Below are 26364 nucleotides of genomic sequence, written 5' to 3'. Positions count from 1 at the left end.
CTTGCTATTACATGGCATTCAGTAATAAAACTGTGTTGTGTTATCAAAAAACTATTTCCACAATAAGCAATATGTGAACTGTACAACTTGAAATTAATCACATAACAAAATTCCTATTATACGGTTATTGTCCAACTTTATAATGCTACACAGAAGTACAAGTGCTTTGCTACAGGTCATGATAAAATTATGAGAGAATTTCATATGACCACTATCAAACTAATTTTCCAGGTGTATACATAATGAAAGGACATTTAAATGTAAGATAATTCATATTGTAAAAAATAATACGAACTACTCATGCACATTGTTGGATTCTAAATTAACTGCCACCTCTTGGAAAAAAATCCTAAGGCATCGCTGTAGCCAGCCCAGTGAAAGAAGTCAAAAATGCAAACTGTTAAGACATATCAAGAAGGGAACAGAACTACAGAGGAAAGAATAAGAATAAAATATCTAAAATCAATGGTATGCCTTTGCTGGAACAAAGTGGTCAGTTCCTGTCAGCCTTGCCCCAAAAACTTCAGCATAAGTAGAGCGGATCCAGAGACAGGTGATGAAAAAAAGATTACAAGCATGGGAAGGATAGTGTAAGGAGAGACTGGAAAGGTTAGGACTGTTTAGAGTAGAAACAAGAAGGGCACATGATATAGGTACACATTGTAATGTATAGTACCGAGAAAGAAAGCCAGGTGCTCTTATTTAGCTTTGCTCATAAGAACAGAACACAAGGACACTCAAAGAAAATAAAAGGCACCACACTTAAAGCTGTTAAAAATTTGACTACCACACAATCTATGTAACTCTGCTACAAGATATCCCAGGGCCAAGAACTTAACAGGAAAAAAAGAAAATGAACATTTGTATGGATGGTGAAAAGATCCTGGTATACCAGAAAAATATTTAAACACACAAGGGATATGAATCCTCATTCATCAGCATATAAGCCAACCACTACTTACTTTAGGAATAAATATATCTTGTTTGCAGGTAATTTCATAATTGTCCACTAGAGGATTTTGAGCATCTTCCTTTGAAGCACTTGCTAGTAACAACTGTCAGAAGCAAGACTACTGAGCTATTCTGGCATAATAATTCCGCTATTATATGAACTAGCTACAAAGGTAAACAATGAAGACCCTGATATTGCAAGAGTGCTTCATAAAACCTAACCCCTAGATTCAGCTACAATATACCAAGCATTTTTGTTCTTACCTGGTTCTTGCATTGTAGCAATCAACCCAGCTTTCTCTTTCAATATATTAGCTGCTTTCTCAACCAAGACACTAGCGTCAGTTTTACTAGCATCCTTTCTTCCTGACATAAAACAGTTTACAATGAGATATGCACTACATGTATTAAGGACATGCTCCCAAATATCGCAGAATCAGTCACTGCATTGCATAATGTGCTCACAAGCTACCTATTATACATTTCTGTTGTCAAGAGCATCCTTTTTCAAACCACAAAGGTGGAGTGCTTTTGCTGCCTTCTGGATAGGCAAGAAGATGCTCTTGACAATCAAGCATATATGGCTGTAGATCCACTGACACTGCAAGAATGTTTTTAATGTAAAATTTACAAGCTTTCCTCCTCTCCCAACATGCAGCATGCTTTAAAAATCTGGCTCTAGACACCATTTGAAAAGTGGGGCCTACATACTTGTAAATATTGCTCCCATGGTCTGACGTTAGTTTTTTACCTTGGACACCTTGGAATGAAAATAGCTTGGGAACAGATTCTGAACACAGAGGATTAAAGTCCAGTACACAAAATGGTTTCAACGATAGCAATCTGCACAAAAGCATGAACAGCAGGAAGGTTCCAGGCCAAGACTAAGGGATGAGGAGACTCAAACATTTCAAGCAAAGTCTCTCAGCAGTATCTCTTAGCTTTTCACAGCCAAATAGACTAAGTGAAAATCTACCTTTTAAATGAATGCCAATATTCTAATTCATATTAAAAAAATCAGACTTACTGAACACTATTAAATCTTTAACATGTTCAAAAAAGGGTGAGGAAAGTACAATCCACACTAACCAGTTAAAATGAATGAAGGGGAAAGGTAGGTTAGAATATGGAAACATCAACTAAAGTACCAAAACATGAGCCATGGTTAATAGACAAATTTGATTCTTACCTAGCTGTTTCACTATAGTGTCCTTCCTGGCTTTCATATACGAAGGGCTAAACTTTTTTTCAGTTGACACACTAGCTGCATAGTTTTTAGATTCCTTTGTTCCTGACGTGAAAGTCATAAGATAAGCATTTAGGATATTTTAAAAGAAATGTTATAGACTCCATTGGTGTACAAATACCAATACTAATGCACTTACTAACTGCAGGTGGTGACCTAATCAACTGTAATGAAGAACCTTAAAAGATAAATAAGATAGATTACATTTTCACATAGTACAGGACAGCAGTTCCTAGTATTAGCAAGAACTAACTAAAAAGATTAAAGTCTTCACTTAAATATGCTCCAAGGGAAAAGAGAAATTCTTAGAAGAGCTAGGTTGCAGCATCAGGACCCTGGTCTGCTATGGTCTGTAAGGAATCAAAGGTGACCAGTCCAGTAACTATTGAACTGCCTATTCACATGAATTGATTGGTGGTCTCAGTCTAGTACAAGGGTCAAGTGTGGCCCTCACAGAACCATTACGACAATTGATAACTTGGACAGTCTCAGTAGCGGGGCCAAGGACTGAATGGGCTAGGAAACAACTACGGCACAGCAGACACCCAAGACACACCAATCCAACTTGCGTGTTTCTCATTTCAACACGAGTCAAGGGGGACCACGGCGGCAGCTTCAGCCCCACAAAGCTGCCGAGGGGGCCAGGGAATCCCCAAGATACAGGGGAAGGGAACTGGTGGCGTGAGCTCTGCCAGCTCCCTTCCCCCTAACCTGGGGATTCCCTAGCTTCAGCAGTGGTTCCTCCTCTACCTCCACTTGCGTGAAATTCAAATTACATTTGGTTCCCAAGGAACATAATACACACACAAATCAGGGGTCTACTGTAAACACTTTCATATCCAGTAGCCCCGGGACTGGGAGGTTGCCAGATATTCAAATATTCTGGATAAGAGAGAGGAACACCTAGCAATGCAGGATACTAAAGAAAAACAAGATTAGATACTAGGAAGCAAACAGAAATGTATGCAGAGTACTTTATTTACCAACACCATTAGTATTGTATTTGCTGTATTTATTTGTATTTACTTTCACTATATTGTACTTACAGAAAACACAAGTAAAAGGTTAAAATGCCAGTTATTTGAGAGCTCTGGATAATAAGATACTGGATATGAAAGAGTTTACTATACACGACTTCTTGTTGATCTGTTCAAATACAGATGTGTTATGCTTGCACAGGAAAGGCTTACAGGGCTGTTTGTCCCATCCATATCGGCCCCATAGATACATCAACCTGTATGCTTTCAAAGTGGGCACTTCTCTCATGTGCTCATTTTGTTTTCTTGTTAAAAAAAGAGTTAGGTATGAAGCCAAACCGTGGCAAGGTTTGACTAGCTACACTTGATTCCAACATTACACTAATGCAGGAAACCCAAGAGAGAGTCTTTTGGACAGATATTCTTCTTAATTTATCCATGGGGAATTTCTGGTTTTTGGCGGAAATGCAGAAGTCATTTTCTAACATCAGTAAGAACCTAACACACATTATGCATCTGACAAAGCGGGTCTTTGCCCACAAAAGCTTACACTCCAAAATATTTGTTAGTCTATAAAGTGACACAGGCCTTCTTGTTGTTTTTGAAGACACAAACTAACTTGGTTACATCTCTGATAACAGGAACCTGGTTTTCTTTTTTCCCATATGATTTCCCTGGGTACATACAGATAATTTTCACTCACTGTGATACTATATGTAATTTAAAAATCATGTTTGAAATGGGAGAGTAAGGGAACGGCAAATGTCTCGATAAGGGTAGTTATTTGCTATGGCTTCCTCTTCACACCACTGACTTTCCATAAAACACCTGAAAGATGGCAATGTGAATGAAACCACTCCAGCAGGTCTGCTAAGAATCCAATTGTATATTAATGCTCTTTCCTAATGCCAGTCCGTGCTTCTGCAGCAAGGGAAGTGCATTAAACAGTATGGTGTACTTGCTAAGTAAGATAATCACTTATGCTGTGTCTATACTAGCTCCCAACTTCAAAGGGAGCATGGTAAGTAGAGTTTCAGGAGATTACTAATGAAGTGCTGCAGTGCATATGCAGCACTTAATTAAGCTAATTCTCCCCTGTGTCAACTTCGAAGCGGCAAACTTCAAAGTGCCAGCTTGTGTGTAGCCACAGCTAACGCACAGGTATTTCAAAATGCCCAGGCTATTTCCAAGTCCCTTTATTCCTGCAAAAGTAGCCCAGGCACTTCAAAGTATCTGTGGGTTAGCCGCGGCTACATGGAAACCAAACACTTCAAAGTTTGCCGCTTCGAAGTTGCTGCAGGGGAGAATTAGCTTAAAGTGCTGCATATGCACTGCAGCACTTTATTAGTAATCTTCCGACACCTTATTTACCATGCACCCTTTGAAGCTGGGAGCTAGTGTAGACACAGCCTTAGGTTTTGCTGAAGACTGTGGTTTCAGAGCACAAAAGTTCTGACAGAAGATATCTGACATCTATGGCAACAGCAACTTTCAGGTAAGAGAATCAGCAAAAATGAGCAAAAGAACAGAAACAAAACACACATTACTTTCTAAACTTTGGTTTAAAGTGGTGTAATATAGGTCTAGGTTCTATGGCACAGAGTTCTAGCTTCTTCATGCATATGCCACAATAGCTTGGCCTATCCATGCCAGCAAGGTGAAAAATCCCTAATTCAGATTAGATTAGATTTGACCTAAATACTGGCCATTTGTCAGTATTTGTATTTAATCAAATGACAAAAATAGTACACAAACGGCAAAAACTTTACAGTATGCACTGAAGCGCTCAACTCCACTAAAACTGGGAAACTCTAGCGTGTACGTTGCTATCTGAGCATAATGCACACAGAGATGTTTTAACCAAGGAAAGCCCAAAGTTCAGTCAAAGGTACAACAGGACCCGCCGATAATCCTGCAACAATTCCAAACCACATCACATTGCTGCCACACTCCGTCATCTCTTCCACCTTCTCAGGAAAAGGAGACCACTGCCAAGCACATGCTGCATACATTATTTTTGTGCTGTGACTGCAAGCTCTTGCTGGCTTCTGCAGACCTTAGCAGGTCTGGACAGACTAGCTTCAGATTGACTCTGCTCGTTCCTGATTGGATCCACAAGTCATATGAATGACTGGTTTCTCCTACCCAAAGGCTTACAGATGTGGGATCCCACAGCTTTTAGTAACATCAGCCCTTTTACTCCTCAACAGTTAAGTGAAGCCACTGTGGGGAAACGATGGGGGATACAAAGCCAGCAATGTAGTGATACCACCTAGCTCCCTATCCATCTCTAACTCAGACTCCCTAGACAAGCCCGAGGCAGAAACAGATTAGGATGAAAAATATCTAGGCAAAACACAATTGTACAAGCCTGAGCTTACGCAGAGTATGAGGAAAGCACTTAGAGAGTTTACCAGAATAGAACTGTACCAATCCTTGAGGGAATCCTCCCTAATCATCAAGCTGGTCTGTAGTTCAGGGATCCTAGACTAGCACATCATGCTGATGAGTTGAGACCAATAAAGAGACTGTGCCCCAGATTGTCAGACATAGGTTGTGTAACAGTCACCCACACTTTTGCACTTCTCCACTGGATTATAGAAAAGGAATGACTGTAAACTAAAGCTACCCCAAAAATCCCACATAGTCCGAAGTTCATCCAGCCACCTCCTGAATGTATTGAACTTATACTTATAAAAGCATGATTTAATACACAGTATTAAACCTTCAACATGAGCCTCTAAGTTTGTGTCTGCAATTTTGCAGGCACAGCTTTTCTGTGGATTTCTGGGGGCTTTTTTCACTGATTGCTTTTGTTTTACATGCTAAATTGGGTAGCTATATTTACTCACACAATCTACCCAAAAAATCCCATTTGGATTCACAAATACTTGTTTTGTTTCTATAACACACACAGGCAATGGTAAATAAAGATATTTTATAAATTACTGATATTCCCACTCATCTCTCAAGAATATTTAATAGTTAAAGAAAAATATTTTCCAGTTACCTTCTGCTCCAGGTTTGACTCGTTGCTTAGATCCCTTTGTTGAAGGCTGCCTTTGTATTCTTACAGGACTTTCACTCTTAAAAATAAATGTTAATGTAAGCTAGATTTCTATCAAATAGACAGATCTGAACACACACACAAATAATATCAGGACGAGCAAAATCTATCTATACAGGGCCAGCAGGAAACTTTAGTAGATTCATGCAGTTTCTTACCTTTGTTGTTTTAGAACTGACATTTTTAGACTTTGCAGTTTCAAGAGCTGAGCTCATAAACGTGAATTAAGCATAACCAACTCAGAGATGTCTTCAGAGTCTGCAGAAAGATTGTTAAAGGCCACAGCTGGTCTTCTGGTGCGAGGGGCACAGGTTGTCACCCCTATTAAGGCAACCTAAGGAAATCAGCCACTGGAGGAGTGGGTGCCCTAGTGGTATGCCACATCCACTGCGGTGGCAGACATACCTGATCCCCCCAAAGAAGGTCTCTGTACATGGGGTATAAGGTGGTCTCTTTCCGCTCTAGTGGAACATTCAGTTATCACCTTTACGGTTTACAGGTCTTGTGTCCCACAATCAGGCCCAGTATTTAAATTATTCTATGCTTGGGAACCCTGATGTAGCAACACTCACGCTATAGGAACTCTTTTATGCAGTTATAAAGTTTAGTGATACATTTAGCACAGTAACAAATACCCCAACTTCATAACAGACAGGGAACATACATCTATATTTCCATTCCAAATACTCACACCATTCCTTTTAAAACAACCTGAAGTTCCTCATCACCATCACCTTCCCCATCATCATGAGTGGCCATCATTCTGTCACCTCCCAAGGACTACATCTCCTCCTAGCAACCTCTCAGCTAGAATCCTTCTTTTATAATATGTTATACTGACATTGTTACCTTAGACAGACTGGGGATGTTTCCTTTTTTGCATTTCCTCCCCTAACTAATGGAGAGGTGTCTTCTTCCTATGGGTCAGTATGTCATTGATCTCAGCTTATTTTCATATGTATATGAATTCGATACCATGGGCCTTTTTGTAGCTATCACATTTGTTATTTCTGTCTACCCAGTTATTTAATCTAGTCTTAACCAGTTATTTCGGGTTTTTTCAAATAATAATGTACCTGCTACGTTTGAAGGTATTCTTGGAAGCCACTATGCCATTGAAGGTTGCTTTATCTAGCTGAAAGCTCCTGACTATATGCACACTGACTTTGCTATCTGGGTGAACAGTCCCAGGCATGTGTATGCTAGCTTTGACTTAAAGCAATGTACAGCATGTGGCCTGGAAGTCCCTCTGCATTACAGCCAAATCGTTTTAGTATAAACTTACAATGAATATATAATCAAAACCATAAGGAAATAATAAAGCTATAAGAACATATCTACAAGTTAGCAAGCGGGTTAGCCAATAGGCTTCACTGGCAGTTTCCCTTATACTGCACCCTATGGGTGCCACTTCAAAGGGTGCTACAGCCACTCCCCTATGGCTATTGCTGCTGAAGGAAAATCTTTCTGCACGGAAGCACACGGCAAACATACACCGAGAGTAGAATGGACACGAACAAGCACTCAGTGGCTACGTCTACACTAGCCAAAAACTTTGAAATGGCCATGCAAATACATCTGCTCATAGGAATAAGGGGACTTCAAAGTAGCCGGGGTCCTTTTGAAAAGGCACCCAGTCTGGACGAGCCAGGTCAATTTCGAAGTGCCGCGGCCGCCTGCATGCTAATGAGGCGCTGAATATGTATTTCAGCGCTTCATTAGTAAACTTCGAAATGGCCATTTGCATGGCAATTTTAAAGTTTTTGGCTAGCGTAGACACAGCCAAAAAGTACTGGCTGGTAAATTATCTACTTTAATATACGGCTTATAATAAGTGACACCATCAAGAGATGGTCATTTGGAACCTGAGTATTTATAAATAACTCCCAAAAATAACTCCCAGCTACCCAAAAATTCAAAAAACAATAGTAAAATGTTTTTTAAATACATTAGAAGCAGGAAGCCTGCTAAAAAAGCAGTGGGGCCCTTGGATGATAAAGAAATAAAAGGAGCAATCAAGGAAGACAGTGCCATTGCGGAGCGATTAAATGATTTCTTTGCTTCAGTCTTCACGGCTGAAGATGTTACAGAGGTTCCTAAATCTGAGCCAGCCTTTTTAGGCGACAAATCTGAGGAACTCACTCAGATTGAAGTGACATTAGAGGAGGTTTTGGAATTAATTGATAAGCTGAATAGTAACAAGTCTCCAGGACCAGATGGCATTCACCCAAGGGTTCTGAAAGAACTCAAATGTGAAATTGCGGAGTTATTAACAGTGGTTTGTAACCTATCCTTTAAATCCACTTTGGTACCAAATGACTGGAAGACGGCCAATATAACACCAATATTTAAAAAAGGCTCTAGAGGAGATCCTGGCAATTATAGACCGATAAGTTTAACATCAGTACCAGGTAAATTAGTAGAAACACTAGTAAAGAGTAAAATTGCAAGGCACATAGAAGAGCACGAATTGTTGGGCAAAAGTCAGCATGGTTTCTGCAGAGGGAAGTCGTGTCTGTCTAATCTATTAGAATTCTTTGAAGGGGTTAATAAACATGCGGACAAGGGGCACCCAGTGGACATAATATACCTAGATTTCCAGAAAGCCTTTGACACGGTCCCACACCAAAGGCTTTTATGTAAATTAGGTGGTCATGGGATAGGAGGAAAGGTCCTTTCATGGATCGGGAATTGGTTAAAAGACAGAAAACAAAGGGTTGGAATAAATGGTAAATTTTCACAATGGAGGGGGGTAACTAGTGGTGTTCCCCAGGGCTCAGTCCTGGGACCGATCCTGTTCAACTTGTTCATCAATGATCTAGAAAATGAGGTAAGCAGTGAGGTGGCAAAGTTTGCAGATGACACCAAGTTGTTCAGGACAGTCAAAAGCAAAAGGGATTGTGAAGAACTACAAAAAGATCTCAGCAAACTGAGTGATTGGGCAGCAAAATGGCAAATGAAATTTAATGTGGGTAAGTGTAAGGTAATGCATGTTGGAAAAAATAACCCAAATTACACGTACTACATGATGGGGTCAAATTTAGCTACGACAGATCAGGAAAGGGATCTTGGAGTTATAGTGGATAGTTCTCTGAAGACATCCACGCAGTGTGCAGCGGCAGTTAGTAAGGCAAATAGGATGTTAGGAATTATTAAAAAAGGGATCGATAATAAGACAAAAGATATCATACTTCCCCTATATAAAACTATGGTACGCCCACATCTCGAGTACTGCGTGCAGATGTGGTCTCCTCACCTCAAAAAAGATATATTGGCATTAGAAAAGGTTCAGAAAAGGGCGACTAAGATGATTAGGGGCTTGGAAACGGTCCCATATGGGGAGAGGCTAGAGAGACTGGGACTTTTCAGTTTGGAAAAAAGGCGATTGAGGGGCGATATGATAGAGGTATATAAAATCATGAATGGTGTGGAGAAAGTGAATATAGAAAAATTATTTACCTTTTCCCATAATACAAGAACTAGGGGACACCAAATGAAATTGATGGGTAGTAGGTTCAAAACTAATAAAAGGAAATTTTTCTTCACACAGCGCACAGTCAACCTGTGGAACTCCTTGCCCGAGGAGGCTGTGAAGGCCAGGACTCTATTAGGGTTTAAAAAAGAGCTTGATAAATTTTTGCAGGTCAGGTCCATAAATGGCTATTAGCCAGGGATAAAGTATGGTGCCCTAGCCTTCATAACAAGGGCAGGAGATGGATGGCAGGAGATAAATCACTTGTCTTCTGTTCTCCTTCTCTGGGGCACCTGGCATTGGCCACCGTCGGCAGATGGGATGCTGGGCTTGATGGACCTTTGGTCTGACCCAGTATGGCCATTCTTATGTTCTTATGTTCCCAAACAGAGCTCTGGGGAATTGCTGCCTTTTGTCTCTCTCAGAGCGGCTATGTGTTCTTTGATTTAGTAATACTGTTTTAATATATATTTCCAGGACGTTTCCTAGTCTCCTCTGAAGGAACATCTTTAGATGTGAATTAAAGGGTGATTGCAACAAACAGTTCCAGGGCCATGCAGCTTGTGTAGCAACAAACAACAGACCCTTTGGATGTGGCCAAAAGTGACAGGATATTAGGAAACGCTACAGCCAGAAGTTTCAACAGTCATCTGTAAAACAGGACAGACTTTTCTAACATGTTTTGCCTTTGGGTGACCCCGCATACCTATCCATCTTTTGTAGCCACATGAACAGCACCATACACTTCAGAAGGTCTGTCTTTGAGGCCTGAGTCACCTCTTATGTTTCCATGTTATCTTTATGATCTAAAAAGTTTGTCATGCTATGGAAATGTCCACCTAAGGACAAAGATAGTCGCTGAAACTAGACCAAGAGCACACAAACCACAATTTTACTACCTCTGATCACAAGCAAATTGACAAGCTCACAACAGGGCCTGATACAGATGGTAATCTAGCTAGAGACCCTCTGCAAAGACATCAGAAGGCCTTCATTTTGTCCACTGCTGCAAAAAAAGCCACATCAACCTCCTGACAGGTTTGGCCTTTATTATCAGAAAGATCAGGGAGAGAACCCCCCACTTCCAGAACTTGTGAGTAATCTTTTCCATCACTCCTAACTGCAGCAACCCCTTGCCCTCCATGAGGTGATTCCCATGCGACAGGCCCCTGAAAAGGATCAGAGGCTGGACATAGACAAGAAGAGTAGAAATAAATTGGTGGGAATAACCCTATGCCACTGTACTGAGGACCCACAGTTGGAAATTATGTCTGCACACCTGGGGAGTTAAAAAAGCAATTAGAGAAAAACAGAGAAGGGGATTCCTATGGGCAGCCTGGTGGGTCATCCTCTCTTGGCCTGCTGCTGGGGGTGATTGGCTTGGTTGACACTTGTAATGCCTACTCTTCAGTTTTTGTTGGGACTGAGGCTCTTGGCCCTGCAATTTTTGCAGCTTGAACTGTTTACAGGCAGGAGCAAGGACATACAACCGCAGGGTTGTCTGAGAAGTAATACGGGGGACTCTTCAAGCCTGTTGAACTTAGTGTCCATCTGCACCACAAACATTGCTTGGCCATCAAGTGGGAGATCCTGCATCAGCAGCCGAGTTTCCATAAACAGGCGAGAGAAAAGCAGCCCTACGGAAAGGCAAGCTCAAAAGTCCAATGCTGTAACCGATGTTACCTGGAGGGCTGCTCTCACTGCAGCTGTCCCCTTGCCAAGAATTCTTGCCTGGACCCTTGGGTAGCAAGGTCTCAAATTAACCCATAGCCTGCCACATGCTGTAATCACAGAGGCCCAGGAAGGCTCGGTGGTATATCCCTCCTCCCGCCGCCCCCCCCCCCCCCCAAAGATGAAGGCTACAGGACAAATAAACCTTCCAATGAAATAAATAGTGTCCAGGACTCTTTAGAGGGAGCCATGAACTGTCCTTGCCTCTCTCATTGGTCAACTGGCCCTACAATAAGGAAGTTTGGGCCAGGAGGATATAAAGCAGGGAGAGAGAGCTCAGTGGTTTGAGCATTGGCCTGCTAAACCCAGGGTTGTGAGCTCAATCCTTGAGGAGGCCATTTAGGGACTAGTGCAAATAGATGTCAGGGAGGGTGCTTGGTCCTGCCAAGAGGGCAGGGGACTGAACTAGATGACCTCCCGAGGTCCCTTCCAGTTCTAGGGGATGTGTATCTCCATTATATTAAAGGTATTTAGGGCCTTAATTCAGTACAAAGTATTTACATTTGGTCTACTTAGAAACTGGGGGGACAGGGAGAAGGGGGCTTGCCAAAGGATAATCATAAACGTTGGTACCCCCTTATGTAATGGCAATGTCTCCCTAGCAGACGCCATGGGTCACAAAACATTAAAAAGTGAGTCAGATGGCTCCTCAAGCACTTCCACCTGAAGGCCCACATTGGAGGTGTGACAAGGGAAGGCTGGGAGCAGGTGAGAACAAAAGAGAAAAGCAGGGCTGGCAAACAAGCAAAGTGTGAGCAGCTGGGGAGGCAGCCACCCCGGGGCCAACTGGTCCCACTTAAGCCTGCTTTTAAAAGAACCCTTTGCCCAGTAAGACGGGGAAGAGGAGATGAGAAAAGGCGGCAAAAGTTTTCTACAGTCACCAGAGGAGGAGAGGAGTGCTCAGCTGCAAGCTGCCCTGCCCAGGAAGCCCTAAGATTCAGTGTAAGGCCAAGCAGGCTGATCACACAGGAGGAGCCAAACCAGCAGGGAAAACGTACTGCTGCCGCTGCCTGGAGGAGGTATGGGGGGAGGAATCATCTGGGGAAGTAGCCCTGGGAACAGCTGTGGTGTTCATAAGGAGGGGAGCCCTTCCCCCCCACCAACAGCCACACAGGATCCCTGGGTCAGAACCCTGACCGAGTGGGTGGGGCCATGGTTCCCCCTCAGAACACCATCTCCTTTCCCCTCCTCCCCCCATCTCAAGAAGGGCAACAGTATCCTGGCCATGGGATAGTGGACTAAACAGAGGCCCAGGAACGAGGCGAGCCCTGCCACAGAGGTGAATCGCTTGAGCAGTTCCTGATGAGCTCTGGCATTGTCCTGTGGAATGGGATGAGGGGGAGCAGCGATGGGTTCGTACGGCAATGACAAAAATAAAGCCTGTACTGCTGGTTCCACAATGACCTGTGGGGATCCAGCTGGTGGTTCTCTAGGGTCCACATGGACATGAGCAGCGACTTCCAGAGGAGGCCACAATGCCGTGGCCTATCTGAAACACTCACTACCGAGCAGGGGGGCTCGGATAGCTGCACAAACTCCCCTGGGATCCATGGGTAGCAAGCCATCAGCCCATTGGCCGTGAAGCCAAGGGGATGACTGCAATGTCAACAACACCAGTGGTGCCCTCAGGGTGGGGGCCTGACCTGCCATCAACGACTGCTGTTCAGTGCTGGAGTCTGACACAGAGCTAGCGCTTTGAGGTGACCAGGAACAGGTGCAGCAGCAACCCCCTTGGTGATTGGGGCCACCCACCGAGTCTCAAAATGAACTGTCAGAATGGGACAAGCCCTTGGCATGGGGCTGCCATTACCTGTTTCTGCCTCTCTCTGGGACCATCAGTGCTTCCCGGAGTGGCAACAGTATTCTGGTAATCTAGGCCTCACACTGCTCAAATGGTACCAGGACCTAGGACAGGACCAACAGCTAGATGAGGCTGGTCTCTCTGAGAGCCGCCCTGACTAGGGGAATGGGTGTTCTGCTGATCACTCTCGATGGGAGTGCAATCAGCAGCCTCGCCCACCAGAGCAGCTGTGCAACTGGCACCAAGGCATGGGAGAGATAAAGGGCAGACGCTCCTGCCAGGGGGCACAGACCAGGTAACTGGTCAGCTGCACTTGGGCTCCCACTGCCACAACCCAGGAGCCAGGGACCAAAAGGGGCTTTTCTAAGATTGCCTCTCTATACCTCAGGTGTGACGGCTCCTAGTGAGAGAGCACTCGGGAACAGTGCCACTGAAATGGGAACCTGTGGAAAAGTACCAAAGCAGGTTGTCTGTTAGGCCAGGGCACTGCTGGGGCCAGTGTGGGCAGCATCAGTACAGACAATCCGTGCTGCCCGCAAGCCCGTGGGTGTTAATGGAATTTCTCGTTGTCAGAGGCCCTCAGCATTGTCTGGTGGGGCAAGCATTGTTTGGGATTGGATGGATTGCTTGGCTTGAGCTAGGGCCAAACTCCCCGATGGAGAGGTTCAGCTGCCCAGCATAGATCTTGGCTCTCCTCTGGCCCTTGTGAGAGGTAGGGGATCTAGTTCTCACCTGACTCTTGGACTTCTTCAACGGAAACAAGGAGGTGGCAGAACGGGGCAGGTTTGACAATGAGGTTAGCTTGGCACTCTGCACCAATGCTATGATGCTTAGGGTCAAATTGGATCTCTACTATGGGACCAGAATTAACACTAACACCACTGGGAACATCTAAAGCTGAATCTCTGTCCCCCTTCTCGTCCAGGTTTTGAAGGATCTACAAATGCGATATATATCACTGATATGTCCTTCTAACAGACCCTTATTGTGAGGGTCACCGATGAGCATAGGATGCTTGTGACACTTGAAGCCTGGGGATCGGAATCTGCCCCAGCCATATGCAGAGACCTGTACCAGACCAAATATCAACTGCAATACAAGACAGAAAAAAGTTCGTTGAATGAAGCAAATATGGCTAGCACAAGGCAGCAGAACATTCCAGCACTGTCACTTGTCGCAAGAAGGAACTGATGGTAGTGAGCAGCCAGCAGCACCACTTGCATCTCACCATGTGGATGCCACAGCCAGTGCCTTAGAGATATTATTTAGGGAAAATTTTCCAACACTGGTGCATGTGACAAGCACACACGCCCCTAATACAGAATTGATATGAGCAATCACTTGAAGAACCACCTGCCAATTTCGCTGTCAAATGCTTATGCACTATCACACAAAGGTTGCAGAAAGATATTTGAATCTGACCAAAAACACTTAGAAAAGGACCATCTACAAAGTTCTATTTGTAATACAACAACGTTTTGGATCCAAAAGAAGTTGAAGACAATTTAATTTTTAGAAAAGTAAGGTTTTATGAAATCTAAAGCTCCAAATAGTTTAGGGTTAAAAACCTAAATGATACTGACCTTGTTGATTTTCACTGTGCAAGTTAAGTACACAAATAGCAAGTAACACACCTAAATGAGGACTACTGATGAACTATGAAATGTTTACAATGTGTGATTTATACTGACAGCATCACTTTAATATGCCTGACTTAAAAAAAAAAAAATCACAATTTATTCTAATCTAAAACAACAACAAAAAAACTCACCAAACAGTAATCCTTAGGTAACAGACTCTGAGAGCCCAGTATGAGCGTACATATTCTAACACACGATGCTTTACCTGGCCACCTTAATAGAGCTTTTGGATCATTTTGCAACACTTACCTCTTTCTCTAGCTCAGTCTTTGCATCTTTGGAAGACCTCTCTCTCTTCTTAGCTGAAGTTTCCTCAGATCCTGTTGACTGAGGAAAGACAGTTGCTTTACAACAAATCAGACATAAATAATCTCCAAATACACAAATCTGTCAGCCAGCCAGCACTTTAATGGAGTGGGTCATTCTATTAAAGACCTCAGAGGTTGTGTTCTGCAGAAAAGACACTAACAACCATCTACAGAGAGAATGTGCACAACTAACATTCATATTCAAATTCTACACATGAACGTGTTTTGAACACGGATGGCAATTACCTGACCCATTATAAGGGCTCTTTTGCATACTTTGTTTGATCTAACACTTACTTCCCTACCCTGCACCCCCCTCTCTTGTTCTTCTACCTGATTTGTCAACCTTGATAATTTTTGGACCTCTGTGCTTTATATATTGAGTCTGTTCTGGTGAGGCTGTAGAACTGAAGAAATGGGTCTGTCCCACAAAAGCTCATCACCTAATAAATTATTTTGCTCGTCTTTAAAGTGCTACATGACTATTTTGTTTTGATCAAATCACTGAGATACTTCATTTCAATGAATGATCTACATTAAGCCACCTAAAGGAAAAACCTAATTCTGAGTATAATAACAAGGCAAGTTTCTTCTTCTCTGTCTTCTTCTCAATGACATACGCTAGCAATTAATGGCATAAGGGTCCCCCTTTCGGCAAATCGATCTCTCTGATAGAGGTTTTGGTGGAATGCAATGCCTGTATATAAACCCAGATGGTACCACACACCCAAGTATGCATCAACAATCCTTTGGCCGGGGGAGGGATAGTTCAGTGGTTTGAACACTGGCCTTGTAAACCACAGATTGTGAGCTCAGTTCTTGAGGGGAGCTTGTCAAGGATTTGGGGCAGGTTAGATTTAAAAAAAAAAAAAAAAACCACATACCTGGGATGGTGATAGGTCCTGCCGTAAGGGCAGGGGACTGGACTCAATGACCTCTCAAGGTCCCTTCCAGATCTATGAGATATGTATATCTCCATGTTAAAAATATAAAAGGCATTTGCAGGCAAGAAAGGCCAAATTGGCCAAGCTTCTACACTAATTTGCCTACTGCCTTCAGAAAAACCAATGCTATCTGAATGATCAGTGAGTACAGCACAGAACAGAACCTAATGGTCAGACTGAGGTGTCATGGAGGGAGACGGGATTTCCAAAAGACCAGATGTTAACAAGGGCTTCTAGCAGCATTCAGCTGATTTTACCACTAGGGAATTTAACAACCTTGTTAGGCTTTAATATACAGGGTCCTGGAGCACACTATGCTGCTCTGCAGAGACACTGCAGGAGCTCCTCAGCTGGAGGTGTGCAGAGAGTGTCTGTGTATGTGCAATCATAGTCTCTGTTACACACTACAAAAAAGCAGAAAGAGGGAAAAGGATTTTGAAGAACAGGAAGTTTTCATTATTTTTAATTTTATACAGCAAGCAAGTTTCAGCTTAGTGAAAACAAACAAGCTTAAGAATTGCTAAATCAGCCACAGACAACCAAGAATGCCAGAGGAAGACGTGTAAACATGATACAAAGACACAGGCATAAAATCAACATCACAGACCTGACAGCAGATGTTAGTAAGGGAACTTTTCCCCCAAAGAGTGTTTGTTTTACCTTTTTTCCAGCTTTCTCCACTCCTTGGTCTTTTGAGCATTCCCTTTCTTTGCCTCGTTCCCTTCGTCTGTCCCTCTCTCGATCTTTTCCCCTATCTCGGTCTTTCTCCCGGTCTTTGTCCCTGCCTCTCTCTCTGTCTCTTTCTTTCAATTTCTCCTTTTCTTTTCCTTCTTCGTTTTTTTTTTCCTTCTCCCATCCTTTATCATGCGCCACATCTTTTTCTCGTTCTATATCTCCTTTTTCTTTGTTTCTGTTTTTTTCTGTTTCTCTTCCTTGTTTGGATGTTTTGTTCTTGCTTTTCTCTCTTTCATGCTCTCTAAAATTGTATCCTTCAAGATCTTTGTGCCTGTCCTCATTTTTGTGCCTGTCTCTTTCCCTCTCTCTTTGCTTCATCTCTTCTTCTTTCAACTCTTGCCTAGGTTTTCTGTCATGGCTTGTACTTCTATCTTTTATTTCATTGTCCCCTCTACCCTAAAAATAGAATAGAAAGTAAATATTAAACTATGGCACAAGCCAGTTCTTTTAGTCAGTATTTCTCATCCCAAAATACTTCTAGTTGTAGCTCATTTTCATCTCAGAAATGCGGCAAAGCCCACCTCTTTATCCTTATGGCTTTTTTGTTCTTCTGCCTTGGATTCTCTGTTTTCTTTATCTTGAGATTTAGACACAGATGGAGGCTTTCCTTTGACATCAGCTTTCTCCCCCGCAAGGACTCTCTCCACAGCATCATCACTGGACAACTGTATTGATTAAATCCAATGAAAAGTAGTCTGTTACAATTTCATAAAAACCATCACTGGAACTGCAGAATTAGAAATGCAGATTTCAGTGAATAAAGTATGTGTTTTATACTATGCCTTTCATTGAAAGGCAATACACCGATTTAAATCAACTGCTTTCTTGTGTCTCTTGTTTAATAATTTCACTTTATCCACCAAAGCTAAGCTTATAAACTATGATTTTTTTATATTAAAAATACATGTTTCCAATGGTGCTGTTTCTCTTACTACGTCTCTTTTCTTTTATCTGTAATGGTAATGGATTATTTTGTAAGTGTCTATCCTCTTATAACTTAAGTCTTCCATGTTTCTGAAAGATGACTTCAAACTGGAACAGGTGCAGAGAAGGCTAAGAGGATGACCCGAGAAATGGAAAACCTCCTTTACGAGAATAGATTTAAGGATTTAGGTTTGTTTAGCCTAACCAAAATCAGGCGGAGGAGAGATATGATTACTCTCTATAAATAAATACCAGAAAGGGAGAGGCGTTATTTACATTAAGGGCCAATGCTGAGACAACCACACAGATAGAAACTGGCCACCAACAAGTTTAGGCTTGAAATTACATAGACGTTTCTAACCAGAAAAGTGATGCTCTTGAATGGCCTTTCAAGGGAAATAGTAGTGGGCAAAAAACTTAACTTGTTTCAAGACTGAGCTTGATAAGTTTATGGAGTAGATAGTAAAAGAATGCCTACAATGGTACGTGGGCCATCCACAACTCCTGTTAACACATATTTCCTACCGACATAAATGGAACACTAGATGGGGAGGGCTCTGAGTCACTACAGACAATTCTTTCCTGGTGTTTGTTTGGTGGGTCTTGCCAACATGCTCAGGATGTAACTTGGGGCAGGCTAAACACGGCCTGCCAAACTGCCAGATATGGCCCACCACAATCCTTCGGTCCAGGAGCCTTGGTTAGGCTCCCTGCCTGCCGCATCCCTGCATACCACTTAAAGCAGCTAGTGCAGGGACCGTGTATGTCTACTTGCCAAACACCCTGGCTTGGTACGCTGCCCCCACCCTCCGCACAATTTCACAGCTCCCACTGGCCAGAAACCTCCTGCACCACAATCCTCTATCCCAGGTCACGACACCCTCCGACACTCAAAGTCCTTCCTGGACCCCCACAACCTCTCTTGCACTTCATTCCTTATCCTGAGCTCTCTTCTACATCCAGCCTCCACTCTAGACCCTGCACCTCCTCCATTAACGTCATGGAAGAGGGCAGCCTTTGACCACTTACCCAATTCTTGAAGTGCCCACCCAATCAAAAATTATTGCCCACTCCTGGTCTAAAGAATCACATATTTAGAGTTCAGCATGAATTTTCCTCTGGGTCAGACTGGCCTAAGTGTGTTTTGCTATCCTCTGTAGCATGGGGAATGAGTCACTGGCTGGTTTGGACGACACAAAAATAATGGATTCTTTTAAAGTCTACTTTGTATTTAAGCTTTTTTTTTTGTTTTGTAAGTCTTTAAATCCTGGTTTGAGGATGTTGGTAACTCAGTCAGAACTTATGGGTCTTGTACAGAAGCGGGTGAGTGAGATTCAAAGGCCTGTGCACTGCAGGAGGTCAGACTAGATTGGGGTGGCCTAACTTACAGACCCTCCAAACCACATATGACAATCTTCAGAGCTGGAGCAAGCCTTATGGGGCTCAGCACTCGCTCCAGCCCCCTGGGAGGTGCTGGCCAGGCTCGGGCCTTCAGCCTTTCAGGGAAGATGATCTCGGGGATTGAGCCCTGTGAAAGGTTCCTGTCCCACTCCTGCTGAAGCCCCAAGCTCTGGCACGTATACCATGGGGCTGAAGACGCAACAGGGTACTCCCACAAGGCTGAAGTCATGAGATGCACGCACGCTAGACAGAAGTCAGAGACAACATGGGAGGGAGGTCATGGAGAAGACAACACACCCTTCCTTTCCTCCAGCCCCCCTGATTTTTGCCATTGGTTGCTGGCCTCGCTCAGACAGTGTTACTGAGCCCCTCTCCCTGCACGGCAGCTGCAGGAGCCAGCAAGCTGGGAGCTGCGCCTCGTGCAGAGGCAGCAGCCAACAGCTAGGAGCTGCAAAGAGAGCTACTCCATGGAGGAAAAGAACGTGTGTAACTAAACTGCTGGAGGGCAGACCTTTAAATTGTTTGTCCCCACTCTGAGCAGGCACCAGTCATCTCTGGCAGAAGCCGCTAGTCCCACTAGCGCATGAGAGGGCAGAAGCCTTGAGCTACCCCCCCACTCCACCCCACCCCACCCCACAGTCTGGTAGGTGAAGAAAGGGGAGTTGTGGGATGTTCTGGAGTCTCACTTTAACTGTAAAAGAGCTGCATGCAAGAACATAAGAATGGCCACACTGGGTCAGACCAAGGGTCTATTCAGACCAGCATCCTGTCTGCCAAAAGTGGCCAATGCCAAGTGCCCCAGAGGAAGTGAACCGAGCAGACAACACTCTCTCTCCTACCATGCGTCTCTAGCCTCTGACAAACAGGCAAGGGACACTATTCCTTACCCACCCTGGCTAATAGCCAGCCGTTAATGGACCTAACCTCCATGAATTTATCTAGCTCTATTTTAAACCCTGTTATAGTCCTAGCCTTCACAGCCTCCTCTGACAAGTAGTTCCACAGATTGGCCATCCCTGAACTAGAGGACAATGATGGTCCCTGTGGTCCTGAAGTCAATGGGTCACATACTGATTATATTTGACAACAGACACCCAGAAAACTGAGAAGGTTGGGAACCATGCACATAAACCACTGACAGTAAAATCATACCTTATTGAGGCAGCATTTTCCAATTGCTTGGAGAAACTCATTAGTTCTTTCTGGTTCATGTCCAGCTACTATACGTGCTGGCTTCACTGCCAATGGCTCCCCTGTTACCATTATGACCACATCAATAGCCTTCTGGAGAAAGCTGATTTTGGCATCCTTATCCTGGGAAAAAGACACATACATCAAATTAAAAATCTATCTGACCTCTGGTTTGTAGCACATCTACAGAAAGTTTCTTATAGGAAATCAATTATTATTACAAAGCATTTTAGTTTAACAAATAAATATTTTAAAATGGATAGCTATTGTAATCAAAATTAAAATTTGAAGTTCCACTTTTAATTACAATTATTTGTATGAGACACACAAGGTGGTTGAAATAATATATTTTATTCAACCAACTTTACTTGGTGGAAGGGACAAGCTTTTGAGCTTCATATTGCTCTTCCTCAGGTCTGCAGAAGGTAACCAGAGGCTGCTTCTACACCCACCCCGTCCCATTAGAGGTGGCATGCTAATGAGGCAGTTTGAAACAGGCTATTGAGGCACCTATGTGCATATTCATTGCCTCATTAGCATAATAGCAGATGTGGATTTCAAAGTGGATACTTCAAATCGCAGATTGTCAGTGAAGATGGGGACAGCTTCGAAATCAGCAGCCCACTTCGACATCTCCATACTCCAATCTAGTTCTGTGGGAGTATGGAGCAGGGCGGAGGAGGCAACAAGTCCCCTATCATTCCTTTTTAATTCTTTGGGGGAGGGGGATTGAGGATTTTATGGTATCGGTTAAGCAGACTTCAGGAGCAATGGAGCAATGCCCTCTGGCAGAGATCTGTTGCTCCCAAACTCCGCTAAACCGGCATCCATAAAATTGAGGGTTTACTGTATTTCACTAACCCACTTTTGATAACAGAAAATATCCCTTGAGAGAAGAATTTTATAAATTGCTTTAAATAGCAGTACATTCAATAATAAGTTTACAATGTTTAAAATTCAGCTACTGTAACTATGAGAAGTAATGGGTTTAATTCTAGAAAAGGCCCTGCATTGTGACTATATTGTTTCTAGATCACAAATATGCCAAGAAACATGGGTTGTTAACATGAATGAGCAGTGTAAATGATTAGCATGAGTGAAGTTAACAGTAAGCTGGCTGAAGAGAGACCCTGAGCCAGTGCCTCAGTGGACTATGGACTTGTTTACCACTTTGAAAACAAAATAGCGTATGCTGAGAAAAGCAGAATTGGAAAAAAGAAGGCAAGGTAAAAAGTTAACAAGGAAGAAACAAACCCCAAGGACACTGCTGTTCATCGCTTGTGGCTGAGGCAAGCAGGCGATTTAAGCAGGATGTTCCAAAATTGCTCATGGGCAAGCTTGGCAACCCATGATTGAAGGGTATGACCAATGAACTGAACATCACTGCCGCCTACCAAGATGATAAATATTAAATCAATTTTCCACACAAGTCAGAGTACATCAATTCAGCATAATGGAGTGAGGTGCATCTTAGACTCTTGCCTCAATCAACTAACCAACACTACCTGGGATCTGGCCAGCGTCAGCAAGCGTATGTGTGAATGTGTTTATGAGTACATATGAACTTAACTGGGTTACGAATTAGGCTGTTAAACTGGGATAAAAATTAGACCATTAACCATTCAAGCTGCACGTTACTTTGATTTGCTTTCTAGTTAACTACTCAATTTAAAACATGTTTTTTAAACTGTTACCATAGGTGAATGTGATAAAATAATTTTTTACTGTGAAATTCGTCATTCTCTGAGTTCTTAAAGTTCTTATGGGACTGTTGACAGCCTGGTCAACTAGGCAGCAGCACCATACCATGACACATTCACCCATCCAGGCTGACTGAAGAGGTCCTTCAACTGACAACATTACCAACATAAAGAGAAGACAAATACTTCCTTAAAGGACACTGGATAGCACTGTTTATTGCTACCATGCTGTAGTTTCACATAACGTATACATCTTTACAACATAAACCATAACACTCCTCATTCAGACAGCATGGGTTAGGACAAGTGAAGAGTTGCTACAGTTTTCTCCCATCTTTTCAGGTGCCAAAGGAGTGAAATTCACTTCCTTCTCCAATCAGGACAGAACTCACATTAATTCAGATGTCATTCCCTGCACAATTAAACCAGGAGTGCACTTCTGCAAACGATAAAATACCTCCTTGTTACTAGGAATGTTAAAGGGTAACCAGTTAACTGGTAAGCCTGGCTTACCAGTTATGATTAACCAGTGGGGGTTGGAGCAGCCCCTCACTCACCGGAGGCAGGGAGCTCCAGACCAGTGTCCCCATCTCCCCCACACCACTGACTGATTAACCAGTAAACTTAATGTTAACTGATTCACTATGAAAAAAGATTTTATATCACTACTTGCCATTAAAACAAGTTTTTGAGCTTTTTATACAGCTCATGATACTGACAGTGCATTAGCACATGCCAATCTTTCCAAAGGGCCTGGAGGTCTACTTTAGTACTTAAATACTAGAAGTGAAAGTTCATTTTACCATTCCATAAGTAAGCATCTATCCTAGTATTAATATATACACAAGGCACTTAAACAGTTCTCAAGATATTAAATAACACCAATAGATTGACCTTTAAAATCTCTCCTGGCTTTATATACACTACAGTAAACTCTCTTTTAACCTACCCGAACTCTCAAACAACGAGCACCAGATGCCATCCCGGCACCTAGGCCTCCTCCTGTGGAGGGTGCTCTGCTCGCATCTCCCTCCCTGTCCCACTCCTCTCCCATCCATTGCTCATACAGGGAGCAGAACCCAGCCACCACCCAGGGAGCAGAGTGTGCCCAGCAGCCCCCAGAGATGGGGTGCCTCCAAGCCAGCGGTCTGGGACAAGTCAGCCGGGCTGGGACACAGATGCCCACATGAACACCCACAACCATACAGCTGCACTGAAGCCAGGAGCAGCTGGAAATCAGCGTCCTGACTTCAGGTGGGGGGAAGAGTCCCACCATTCAGGGCAGGCACTACGGGAGCAGGAGCAGCATGGCAAGGCCCTGCCTACAGCCACCTGGGAGAAGGAGGCACCATGAAGAGGAAAGGCAGACCAGTGGTGCAGCTGGCAGTGGGAGGAGCTGCCACACTGGCTGAGCCATGACAGTGAGGGAGCTGCCACCCACCACGAGGTGGAGGCACCGCCGAGCAAGTACTCACAGCCCACTCTAAGTCTGCTTTTGTGTTACTTCAGCAGCACAAAGCAGGACTAAAGCTTTTCTGAGTACACTGCTGAGTATTCTAATTTTATAAGAAACTTTTCTACGCAGTTCCTTGGCCCTGCACGCACTTTGCCTAGCTCCAGTAGGGGGGTACTACAGGGGAGCCAAGCCGAATTGAGGAGAGGTGTAAGAGTCCCCTACAGGCAGGCACAGAGCCATGTCAGGGACTGGGGGGAAGATACATCTCCATCATCTAGCTCATGTGAATATCTGTCAACCTTCCAGTCCTGGCAATGCCAGACATTAAACAGTTTACAGTATAAAGTGCACAATACACAAAGGTTAGAGTTATTTGCAGTACAACTGTAGAATGAATCCAGATCTGGTTCCCAGATGCATACACGTGCAGTAACAATTTCAGAACTACAGAGGAAGTAATTTTAAGTTTGACAATTTGGGCTAAAGTTGGCCTTTTTCTTCAGTTGATAACGTAAAACAAGAGATCTAGATAGTGGGCAAAGAAAACAAACTAAGATCATGCCTATGCTACCATGTACGTCAGCAAAACATACGCATTATGCATCTGACGAAGTGGGTCACTGCCCACAAAAGCTTATGTTCCGATAAATGTGTTAGTTTATAAGGTGCCACGGGACTTCTCGTTGTTTTAGCAAAACATATGTCACTCAAGGGCACGAAAAAAAATACCCTGAGCTATGCAAGTCCCCCGGGGAATAAGTGGTAGTGTGCATGATGTTGTGTTGGCGGAAAGCTCTGCCTGCTGATGTACCTACTGCCAATCGGGAGGTGGTTTTACTGGGTCAGCAGAGACCTTTCTCCTGTAGGCATACAGCTGCTGCACAAGCGATCTTACAGCAGTGCAGCTGCATTGGCAGAGCAGTGCTTCTGTAAGCTAGTTAGTATAGAAGTGAGCAAAGTCAGCCTTGTTTATTGTGTTTAAACATGGCCATTTAGACCACAACCCTTTCCTGGAGAGGCTGTTCTTATCTCACATCTCTATGTTTGAATATTTTTTTAAACAAATAAGCAATTTAATGACAATAATAAAAGGATAAATTAAGAATTGTTAATGTCCAAACTAACTCTAAAATGTTACTTAAGTCCTCTGAGAGGGAGCACATTGCTGATGGGTATTTATTTTTCTTTTGAAAACTCAGAAACTTGAGCTTACAATATCTTTACAGTGAAGTAGCTCTTGCGTACCAGTATTACGACTGGTTTTAGAATTGTCTTTAGGTTTTGTATGGATATTAAAATATCAAAATAATAATCCCCTCTCTTATCTGTTGGAAAGCTCACCCTGGATTTCCAGCATCCAGGATAAAATCCCTTTGTGTTTTGTATTTCTGCACAGTGAGTTTTGATCAGTGACTGGCCATTGCCTATGCATTACTACAAGAAAAACACGACCACAACACTTTAAAAAAGGCAGCATGTGACACTATTTCTTGAGGTTAGCTTTAGAAGTGTGGAGATTTGTCACACTATATAGAATTCAGTGATCATGAAAAAGTGACAGTAACTACCAGCAAGTTGTAAAGAAGTCCAACAAGAAATGTCATACTCACCTTAATATTATCAGATTTCATCTCAAAATCTGTGTAAAGCCCATTCATAAAACCAGTCACTCTAATTACCTTTAAGGTAACAAAGGAAATATAAGAAATTACTAAAAATTCCAGAAAGCAACTTAATAAACCCTTTTAAGTTCTTCCTGCAATCATTTAGAGAGATGCTACTTCATGCTGAACTATTCTGAAGGCAGTCTACAAGATCTTCTCTATTGCTTTTATATCATCTGTGATGTCTTTCAATAAGTCTCCCTCTTTCAATCATTACATCTCTGTAGCACAGAAGATTCACACATTCACTTTTTTCTCCCAATAGGAAATTAACATTCATATACCCACAAGAACATATGTTTTTAACTACAATCTTGATTTATTCTCTTACTATCATATTGGCAGCTGATTTCATACACATACATGAACTATGAGTTTAGGCAGAGAATTTAAAAATTTGTAGTAACTAATCCGTTTTTCTTTCAAAAAAGATAAAAAAGCATAAACTCTGTGAACATCTTCCAGATTGTAGGAGTGCTTTCCTCCTTTTATTACATTTGTCTGAAGATAATATAGTAGACATTCATTAGTATCCGCACAGGGGTGCCTTTTGCTATGTTGCTTCAAAGCAGCTATTGCTGTTATGTGGAACACTGAAAATTCACAATTAAGAAGTTACCCCAGGAAAAATTCTGCTGGTAACAGTGGCTGCTCTTACAAAATGTTGCCACAAACAAGCACCTACTACAGTACTAAAGGTCAAAGGGTACTCTGAAGATCAAAGCTACTTTCTAGGTGGAATTATCTGTCATCTGTGGCTGTTAACGAGTTACATAAGAATGGCCAAACTGGATCAGAACAAAGGCCCATCTAGCCCAGTGTCCTGTCTTCCAACAGTGGCCAATAACATGTGCTGGAGATGGAATGAACAGAACAGAACCATCAAGTGACCCCTCCTCTGTCTCCCATTTCCAGCTCATGACAGAGGCTGAGGACACCATCCCTACTCATACTGGCTAATAAGCATTGCTGGACCTATCCTCCATGGTTCTGGGGATTTTTTTTGACTGTTACAGTCCTGGCCTTGTCAACATCCTCTGCAAGGAGTTCCACAGGTTGACTGGGTGTTGCATGAAGGAATACTTCCTTTGATCAGTTTTACACCTGCTACCTATTAAGTTTTACAAAGCCAGGCAAAACTTGTCTCCCTTTAACT

At 42.9% G+C, this 26364-nt stretch overlaps 1 protein-coding gene across 4 annotated transcripts in view; it reads right to left on the bottom strand.

Moving 5' to 3' along the window:
- TRAF3IP1 (TRAF3 interacting protein 1) overlaps nt 1–26364 on the bottom strand; it is a 71165-nt gene that overhangs the window by 43933 nt on the left and 868 nt on the right. For all 4 annotated transcript variants that reach the window (XM_075001329.1, XM_075001332.1, XM_075001330.1 and 1 more), the window contains exons 2-7: nt 25155–25223; nt 20350–20511; nt 17394–17537; nt 16798–17268; nt 15135–15212; nt 6185–6260 (exon numbers count right to left, since the gene is read on the bottom strand). In XM_075001329.1, coding sequence (XP_074857430.1) covers nt 6185–6260; nt 15135–15212; nt 16798–17268; nt 17394–17537; nt 20350–20511; nt 25155–25223 — 1000 coding nt within the window. The remainder of the gene's footprint in view (nt 1–6184; nt 6261–15134; nt 15213–16797; nt 17269–17393; nt 17538–20349; nt 20512–25154; nt 25224–26364) is intronic.

The sequence above is a fragment of the Carettochelys insculpta genome, chromosome 8 (assembly GCF_033958435.1).
Source record: "Carettochelys insculpta isolate YL-2023 chromosome 8, ASM3395843v1, whole genome shotgun sequence".
Taxonomy (NCBI): Eukaryota; Metazoa; Chordata; order Testudines; family Carettochelyidae; genus Carettochelys; species Carettochelys insculpta.
Note: the sequence above shows the minus strand (reverse complement) of the source record. Positions and strands in the feature narration are given on the sequence as shown.